Below are 9,877 nucleotides of genomic sequence, written 5' to 3' on the forward strand. Positions count from 1 at the left end.
GATACAACTATTTGAAAATCTGGAATCTGAGGGTGCAAAAAAATCAAAATATTGAGAAAATTGCCTTTAAAGTTGAACAAATTAAGTCCTTAGCATCTTCAAGGAACATGATCTTTACTTAATATCCTAATGATTTTTGGCATAAAAAAAAAAAAAAAAGTTTTGTGGTCCAGGGTCACATATAGTGACGGATAATGTTTGTTTTGGGACTTGTAGAGCAGAGGTCCCCAACCACCGGGTCGCGACCCACTACCGGGCTGTGGAAGAATTCCTACTAGGGCTGCCCCGATTTGTCGATTCTATTCGACTATTCGATTTTTACAAATCCTTTACTTCATTTTGCCTGCGTCGACTAACCGGCAAAATACCGGAAGTGGCGCATTTCACGGACGAGAATCCATAAAACACATTATTAGACTGTTTTCCAAGGCCTCATGATATATTAAACCTATAATACTGAACTTTGATTTCAGTGATTTGGACTATGAGATACTTGCACTTGCTTCTTGCATTCTCTGTTGCACTTTACTTTTGCTTTAAAAAAGGATTTCATAGAAATTTGGATTTCATTTGGAGTTTCATTACTGAAGTCCTCTGTTCATTTTTTTCATCATGCTGGAGATGTCTTTTTAAATCTGTTGTTAACACATTTCTGAGAGTACTTTTAATACTTAACATTTTTAATAATAATACCTTTTAATAATAACATTTTAATACTTGATTCTAGTGGACTTTAAACATTGCATTTATTTAATGTGAAAACCCAACTAGTGGGGTTAATTGAAACATGTTTTTTTTTCCCTTTATTGTTTTACTCACAGCTGTAATGAACAGAAGCCCAGAACATGTGGATATATTGACATTAAGAACATGCTGACTTTCTCAGACTTTTATTATTATTATATTTATTATATTTAAAAATAATAACAGTTATTTTCTTTTTATTTCAGTTTTATTAGGTTTGTTTTAGGGATGCACCGATAGGATTTTTTGGGGCCGATACCGATTTTAACAAACACTTATTGGCCGATTCTGATGCCGATACCGATATTTGTCACTTCCTCTCTTATTTGAAATTTTGGCATCAAAATAGATAGTATTTTGATCATGTTTTAAAACAGCAAAGTTCAAAAACACCTGCATTAAATTATACTAGCCGTTTTATTGCTGCATCATCAAATAATTTCTAACAGTACACTACAGAATGGCAAAGTTGCAAGTTTAATAAAATGTTCTTTAAAATTGTTGATTTTTTGTGCGGGAAATTAATCGTTTATATTAATCGATTCATCGATTAATTAGTCGATAGATTAATCGAGAGAGAAAAAAGTCGTTAGTGGCAGCCCTAATTCCCTCCGGGTCGCGAGAACGCTCTGGGGAAAATGTGTATAGATATGACGCTCTGTTATTTATTGTGCATAAATTATTGTTCTAATTATTCTGTATTTTTGTTGTATGCGATTGATATCGAGTAGCAATTTGACGATTTCATGTTAAATTAGTAAATAAAAGATTGCTCTGATCTGTCTAGGCTATTAGGGCTTAAATGGATCGCAGTTGATCCGTGATATACGGACCAGGTCCAGACCCCACCGTTCGGCATGTGATTCGCAGATTAATTTGCCAATTTACACGTTCAAGCTATTTAAAACCACAAGAAGAAGAAACGAAACAGAACTCAATTCGTTACTTACGCGCTGTTCTCGTACACACCCGAAGCGCGCACAAGCATAGAGACGTGTTTCAGACAGCGCGGCATACCGAGTTGATTCCTCTTTCATGTCTCCCTGCGTTTAAGATACATACGCATGGGGGTTTGCGGTTACGTCGCAATACTGGAAATATTTCTGTTTTAATCCATGAAGGCGAGCCAGTGGATATCACACAAGCAACGTGCAAACTTATGCCGGTGAACATCTTAACTTCAGTCACTATACTGAAATTGAAAGTAAAAAACTGACAGAGTTTTCTAATGCTGCATTAACAGCGCTTATTCTCTCAGAGACGACAAGAGACGAATCTACTTCAACATGTGCTGATAACAGTATAAATGAATAGACCTGTTTTAAAGACCCCATCTCCCCCGGTCCTGCAAGATTTTTTTCAAACCGTAACCGGTCCGTGGTGTAAAAAAGGTTGGAGACCCCTGATGTAGAGCTTGTCCTTCTGGTGTGCTTTCCACGTGTGCCTGACTGTCAACAATGTGTTTTTTTCCTTTTACCAGACGTCCGAGTATCCTTTGATCCTGTCTTTGGAGAACCACTGCAGTGTGGAGCAGCAGAAGATCATGGCTCAGCACTTGATTTCCATCCTGGGTAGCGCTCTGATCACCAAACCCCTCGGAGATCAGATGCCCACATGCCTCCCTTCCCCAGAGGTTAGTGATTGCAAGATGTTAATGTTCAGTAATCCGCTAAGCCATGTTATACAGGCATATTCAGTTGCAAGACTATGTAAAGCATACCATATGTTAATCTGGTTATTATAAAATACAAAATAAACCTGACAGGGTGCTCGGGAAGCCGAGTCGAGCCGAGAAGGTTTGTTTTGTAATAATGACGGACTGATTGTATGCTATCCTTCTAATTACACACCCAATTGTAAATAAGAAATTACATGGGCATGAATTATGAAATTGAAATTATTTTTATCATGTAAGAAGAAACAGATTGTTTATACCCGCTGTAGAATAGGTCATTCCAGGATGACACACAAGTTTTTAATACTTGGAGAAGATCCTCCAACATGTTCTCTCTGCCAAACCCCTTTATCTCTGAAACATGTTTTATTATATTGTGCTGGTTTAAACCGTGAGAATTTTTGTTAGAGTGTTATTCAGTTAACACTTTTGAAGAGATTTTTAACAGAGTTAAGCCAGATACAGTTTTAGAGTTTATAGCAAAAATACATTTTAAAAACCTAATATAGTTTGTTTTAAGAAAATAGCCACAGAAGCTGGCATGGCGTGAAACACAAGCAAACAAACAAAATGATGTAAGAAGAAAGAGGCAATGGTGGAATGGAAAGAGACAGTGTTAGAGATTGGTCACCAGGAAAGGTGATCAAAATATTTAGTTGGGATGCAATGGTATTAAAGGTCCCATATTGTCAAAACTGAAATTTCCTGGCTTTTTTCACAATTACTGTTCATGAATATGAATTAGACAGACCAAAATCGACCTGTTTTCAGCAGAGCTCCTGAGAGAGGAGCTGTAAAAATATATTGAGATGGTTTTTGGTACTTATACCGCAAATATATATTCTTAAGGACATCAAAACCTAAAATAAAACTCCAGAAAGGTGTACATTATGAGACCTTTAACATTCTGGCCGATGTAATAAGCCAAAATTTTTTATTTTTTTTTAAGGACTTATGAACCCAGAAAAACGTTTACCATTTTTATCACAAGTGCATTTAAAGAATATTTTATAGAAATTGTGCTTAATGTTGTCTTTTTGTCTGAGTAGTTTTTTTATATTTATGATATTATGTTGTTGAATATTTAATTTTGATCTGCCATGTAAAAGCCAATGAAGCTGATATGGCAATACATTTAAAGGGATAGTACACCCAAAAATGAAAAATGTCATTAATTACTCACCCTCATGTCATTCCAAACCAGTAACACCTTCGTTCATCTTCTGAACACAAATTAAGATATTTTTGATGGAATCCGAGAGCTTTCTGAACCTGCATAGACAGCAACACAACTAGCACATTCAAGGCTCAGAAAGGTAGTAAGGACATCGTTAAAATAGTGTGTGACATCAGTGGTTCAACTGAAATTTTCTGAAGCTACGAGAATACTTTTTGTGCGCAAGGAAAACAAAAATAATTACTTTAACAATTTCTTCTCTTCCGTGTCAGTCTTTGACACGTGTTCACGAGAGTACCACGACGCATGTGTGTGCACTCCTCTGATTGTAAACAAATATGACAGCTCCTGCGTCAGCAGCACCGCACACAAAAAGTATTCTCATAGCTCCATAAAATTACGGTTGAACCACTGATGTCACATGGACTATTTTAACGATGTCCTTACTACCTTTCTGGGTCTTGAACGTGGTAGGACCCTTGCTGTCTATGCAGGATCAGAAAGCTCTCGGAGTTCATCAAAAATATCTTAATTTGTGTTCAGAAGATGAACGAAGGTGTTACGAGTTGTGAGCGACGTGAGAGTAATTAATGATAGAATTTTCATTTTTTTGGTGAACTATCCCTTTAAATGCAACCAACCAACGATACCTGGAACTGAAGATCCAGTGTCTCTTCATACAGATAGATATCCGATATGGTACCAATATGTCATATGTTCCTACTATTTAGTGGTTGGAATTTTAAAATATTTGACCACAGAATGCCTTGTTTGACCAATTTAGAAGGGTTCTAGGCATGCTTTATTTTGGTTTAAATGTGCACAGGAGTATATGCCATTTATACAAATTGAATATTTACTTAAAATCTGTTGAAATTAGTTTAAAAGATCAAAGTAGTTGATTTAATCCAGTAGCTGTGGCTTTAGATGTCAGACCCAAGAGAGTTTTCCAGCCTGTCTGAACAGGAGATGCTTTCAGGATGGAATTCTGTGGAATGTGTGGAATTCATACAGCTGCTCTCTATTTGAAATCGTCGCTGCATCTCAAACTCTCGTTGTTTTCACAAAATTACAAATGTCAACTCTTCAGAAACACTAGACTGACACCTTCAGCACATCAATTATGCTTGCGTACTTGGAAATGAGGAAATGGCAAATGCAGAGTTATGCGATCACGTTGGTCCATCGTGGTTTTGTTGTGACCTGCTTTGAAAGACTCTGCTTTGGGTTACTATGACGACTGGTGCTTTGCCTGCAGGGAAGCGGATGATTATCATAGCTTACATAACGTTGTTTTCCATTCCCCTCAGTCAAGGTGTGGCCTGTCCTGGTCACTGTCACAGTCAACAATACAAACGCTGCTGTTCTCAGGGTTACATCAGTTACAGCAAAAGCTTCCTAAAACTACTGTGTTAGAAACATATGCTCTTCAGTTTATGTAGAAATACCAATATTTGATAGTATTCTGCACTGTTAAGCTGAGATCTAAGAATTTAATTTTTTTTCATAGACAACTGTAAGTTGCTCTTAAAATGGTATTTGCCATTCCTTTTGGTGACACTAGTTGTTAAATACTGGTGTCGTGTATTATTTAGGAGCTCAAAGGCCGGTTCATAGTCAAAGGGAAAAGACTAGACAAACTTGAGGACATGTTTTCAGAGTCCAAAACAGCAGACGAAGAAAGTGTAACAGAGGAAGAAGATGATGAAGGTGATGAAGAAGACCAGGAAAAGAAGTCTAGTGTAAGCTGATTTCTGTGCTCTGTTTCTTATGAACATATGTGATCATGGTAAGAAAAATGTCTATTTCTTTTGATTTCAAATTTTTTTTTATTTTGTAATTACATATACCCAAAACAGAAAACAAAGTCGCTGAAGTTGGCGAAGGAGCTGTCTGATATCGTGATCTACTGCAAAAGTGTCCACTTCCATGGATTTGAGGATTCCCAGGACAAGCAGTCCTTTTATGAGATGGCCTCCTTCAAAGAGGGAAAAGCTGTGAAACTGGCGGAGGAATCAGGTGTGATGTCATGACTTATGCCGCTCAGACACAACACAGGCTATTAAACACATGAGTATGTGTCATGACTTGGAGTCTGTCCAGCTGCACAGATTTGTTACGCTGCAAAATACACAGTCAGAAACGTGCATAACGTCACAGATGATGGTTCTGCATGAGGGAGACCTTTGACACAACTTTGAATATGGAAATGAGCAGGTGACTAACAAGGAAAAGAGCCATTCATATATTCATCACTTTACTGGACAGCAAAAAGAGAGACCCATTTTATTCATGAACGTAAAATTATCTATTAAAAAAAAAAAAAAATGTTTTTCTCATTTCAAATCTATACAAATTTTATTTTTAGTAATTTAAGAAAAATATGGTAATTTACACCAAAGTTACAGCATCTAAAACAATGTACACTACAGTTCAGTGTTTGAAGTCACTAAGATTTTTTATTTTAAGATTAGTTTTTTAATTAATAATTTTATTCAGCAAAGATTCATTAAACTGATTAAAACTGACAGGAAAGACCTTTATAATGTTACAAAAGATAGCTGTTCTTTTGAACTTTCTATTATCAAAAGTTTTCACAAAAATATTAAGCTGCATTTTTAACATAAGATGATAAGATAAGAAATGTTTCTTAAGCACCAAATTAGCATATTACATTTTGTTTGAAGGATCATGTGACACTGAAGGCTGCTAAAAAAAATAAGCTTTTGACATCTCAGGAATAAAATGTAAAATGTATTGTTACAAACTAGCAGGCTCAGGGCAGCGTAACATAAATGGGGAGGCCACAGAGGCGGACAAAGTACTCAACTCCATTACTTGAGTGAAAGTACAGATACTGCTGGTCAAATATTACTCCATTACAAGTAAGAGTTGTAAAGACAGATTTTTACTTAAGTAAAAGTACAGAAGTACTTGCTTTTAAAAGTACTTAAGTACCAAAAGTAAATTTCCTTTTTTATGTCAATGCACTGTTTTATTGTTGTACGTAGTAGTACTTGCAATACTTCTGAAGCAACTTAGAATACATTACACCTGCTGAATACACTGACTAACTTGTAGTATATTTGGAATAAAGAGCTTTTAGAATGTTAAAAAAAAAAAAATTTTTAACACCCCTACCCACCCCCACAAAATCAGGATGGTAGTGATCTCACATAGCTCTGACATCTCTATGTGGCATACAATGCTCAAGTAAATGTACTTAGTTACTGTCCGCCTCTGGGAGGCCACGCACAAAGCAAGTTAACTCAAAATAACCATTTATTAAAGTAATTTATACTGAAGATAAACCCGAAAAGGGAAGAGAAAATAAAACAACAAAAAGATAAAGTATTAAAAAAGGCTCAAAATGTGGTGCTGGAGAGAAGTCAAGCTCAAACGGGGCACACCACCCTGGAGGACGGACACAATCACAACCCACTGTTATTTTTTATTATCTCGTTTGTAAGTCGCTTTGGATAAAAGCGTCTGCTAAATGACTAAATAAATCAAATAAAATGTTTAACAGAAAAGCAAGCATGTGCTGCTGCGTGCATGGTTTGGCATGGCAGAATGCGAGCATCGCGCTTCCTTTATCACTAAAAGCTGACATCTCAGTTAATCGCGATCTCATAAAGCTCTGTTATAACACAATAAATATATGCACAATGAATCTTTCACAGTGTCTACACTTCGTGTGTTAAAATGAGAGGATTCGTGAGCACGCAATTTCAGCACTGCAGTGAGTAGATTCTAACTTAATCACCTCTGATCCAGAAATCAACAGCTGAGTCTGTGATTGGCTACATTGCGCAACCTTTAAACACGTGTTATAAATAGAAACTATGCCTAGCTTGCGCATGTCAGTCATTTTAATGTTAATATTAGTTGTTCTTTTTGCTTTTGTATATAATAACAATTGATATGTTTTAGACACTTTTTGTTTAGATAATTTCTATTTTGCGGGAGTCCCGCGAATCATTTTACTCTCCCGCACCCGCACTCGCCCATCAAGAGTAGTCCCGCGCCGCATCCTGTTGCGTCGGGTCCCGCGGTACTCCCGCGGGAGTGCAGGTCTCTAAGTCTCCACCCTGCAAATTGACAAAAGGGCGACCAAAAGACGCAAAAAAAAGTCCAAATGAAAACAATGAGGAGGCGCAAAAGGACAGAATACCGTAACATGTATAAAAACTGAAAATTGATATTTTAATTTTTAATATTTTTCAATATTTCTTTTTTTTTTAAACCGTATTTTGCAGAAAATGCAGCCTGTGTGTGTGGGTGCGTGTGTGTATATATTATATTATAAGTATAATCATCTAAAATCATCTGCCTTTCAAAAACTTTTCTGCCTATATGTCTATTTGTCAACTATCCAAACACATTCCTCAGCTAACTTTATTTTTCTGTCACAGCGAACGATTATATCCGTCACAATATAGACAAACTCAGCCGGATTTACCCAGCGGGACTGAGAACAGACTCCTCAAACTACAACCCCGTGCCTCTGTGGAACGCAGGCTGTCAGATAGGTAAAGACATGAATTGTATACCCACCATACAACTGACACTAAGACATGTGCATTTTCAAATCTAGTTAGAGTTGATGTTAATGTCACAGTGCTAAACTCACAGGCTTTTTAAAGCTTAAAATGTTTCTCCGAACCTGATTGTAACAATCCATTTGATCTCCCTTTTCTCCAGTGGCCCTTAATTTCCAGACAGCCTGCCCAGAGATGGATCTGAATCGGGGGCTCTTCCTCCAGAACGGACAGAGTGGTTACAACCTCAAGCCTTCTTACCTACGAGACCGAGACACTAAATTTGACCCCATCACTCTTCCTGATGGACCGTGGTTAAAGAACAAGACTCTTCATGTGATGGTAATGGATCTGTAGTTGCATATCTTCGTTACAATGCTGCGTGTTACATGTGCGCTGTTTCTGTTTGTCTAATAGGTGATCACAGCCCAGCAGCTACCCAAAGTGAGCGAAAGGAAGTCCTCCATTGTTGATCCTGTCGTGAAAGTGCAGGTCTACGGTGTGCCGGCCGATACCACGATGGTAGAAACGCAGTACATTGAGAATAACGGTATAATAACTCTCTAAATGTGCTCAGTCAGGACTCCTCAGGATCAAGATGGTGCTTAATCGCTCTCTGTTGTTTCTCAAGGCTTCAACCCCATGTGGAATGAGAACTTCCAGTTTGATGTGCGTGTGCCAGATCTAGCCCTTGTGCGCTTTTCGATTGAGGACTACGACTCCAGTTCGAACAATGAATTTATTGGCCAGTACACTCTTCCCTTCAACAGCCTAAAGAACGGTTAGTGTGTTAAAATACATGCTCATCTCTGTTTTTGTGAATTGCCGTTGCTGTCTTAAGTATGCATGATAAATATTACTATAACCATATAAGCAGACAATCAATAGTTTGTTTGTTATGCCAAAGGATATCACCATGTGCCACTGCTCACTAAGAATGGAGACCACCTTTCCTCCGCTGGACTTTTTGTTCACATCATGGTTGTGGATGCTGAATAACACATGATGGCGCAGGTTTTATACTGTATCTGAGATGATCATATGTGGATATGTGGAAGGGTCGGCAAAACATGAGGCAGCTTGAGTGATTCTAATGGGTAAATGAGAAATTGTGGGAATAGAGCAACTTTTCAGAAGTTGTGATATGATGGTCTCGCATATCAATAACTTTTTTTGTACTTTTTACGATTTGTAAAGTGCATTTATACATTTTAGTATGCCAAATAGATTGCATTGTCAACGTTTAGTATTAGTTAAACTGAGTACTGTTTTTAGATATTCAGATTTTAGCAGAGGAATCATTTGATGGTGGAATTACAGATAAACAGAACCACTCCATCCTCTGGGTAGTATCTTTAGATACATGTTAAGCCTGCATTAGACTTTGTTTCTTTGTCTTTCATGTAGTTACATACCACATCCGATGTATGTCATTATTAAATGAGGTACTTAAAATGCCGATACTCATAAAATCAGTGATTTTGATAAAACACATTGCCAACTGTATACATCCATGTAAAGGTGAAATAAATCTAAGTTATTCAGAACTGTAGGTTTTAAGTTTTTTATTCTGTAATGGCTTAAACCAGATAAAAGAGGCATGAAGAAAGTTTAATGAGCTTGTGGGATAATGCCATATTTGGCAGTTATAGACACTTGGATTCACATCTGCAAGACCGAAAGCGTGAGCTCTACTAGTGTAGACATCCAGTCCACGTGAAAGCAGAAGAAAAACTGCAT

The 9,877-nt window shown here is 37.2% G+C and overlaps 1 protein-coding gene across 3 annotated transcripts in view; it reads left to right on the top strand.

Moving 5' to 3' along the window:
• LOC107688433 (1-phosphatidylinositol 4,5-bisphosphate phosphodiesterase delta-1-like) overlaps nucleotides 1-9,627 on the top strand; it is a 19,629-nt gene extending 10,002 nt beyond the window's left edge. For all 3 annotated transcript variants that reach the window (XM_016486094.1, XM_016486093.1, XM_016486095.1), the window contains exons 8-15: nucleotides 2,225-2,377; nucleotides 5,192-5,338; nucleotides 5,456-5,615; nucleotides 8,012-8,128; nucleotides 8,301-8,479; nucleotides 8,555-8,687; nucleotides 8,769-8,918; nucleotides 9,045-9,627. In XM_016486094.1, the coding sequence (XP_016341580.1) occupies nucleotides 2,225-2,377; nucleotides 5,192-5,338; nucleotides 5,456-5,615; nucleotides 8,012-8,128; nucleotides 8,301-8,479; nucleotides 8,555-8,687; nucleotides 8,769-8,918; nucleotides 9,045-9,136 (1,131 nt within the window). In that variant the 3' untranslated portion in view covers nucleotides 9,137-9,627. The remainder of the gene's footprint in view (nucleotides 1-2,224; nucleotides 2,378-5,191; nucleotides 5,339-5,455; nucleotides 5,616-8,011; nucleotides 8,129-8,300; nucleotides 8,480-8,554; nucleotides 8,688-8,768; nucleotides 8,919-9,044) is intronic.
• The last annotated feature ends 250 nt before the right edge of the window (nucleotides 9,628-9,877 follow it).

This window comes from Sinocyclocheilus anshuiensis, unplaced genomic scaffold, assembly GCF_001515605.1.
Source record: "Sinocyclocheilus anshuiensis isolate Anshui unplaced genomic scaffold, SAMN03320099.WGS_v1.1 scaffold329, whole genome shotgun sequence".
Classification (NCBI taxonomy): Eukaryota; Metazoa; Chordata; class Actinopteri; order Cypriniformes; family Cyprinidae; genus Sinocyclocheilus; species Sinocyclocheilus anshuiensis.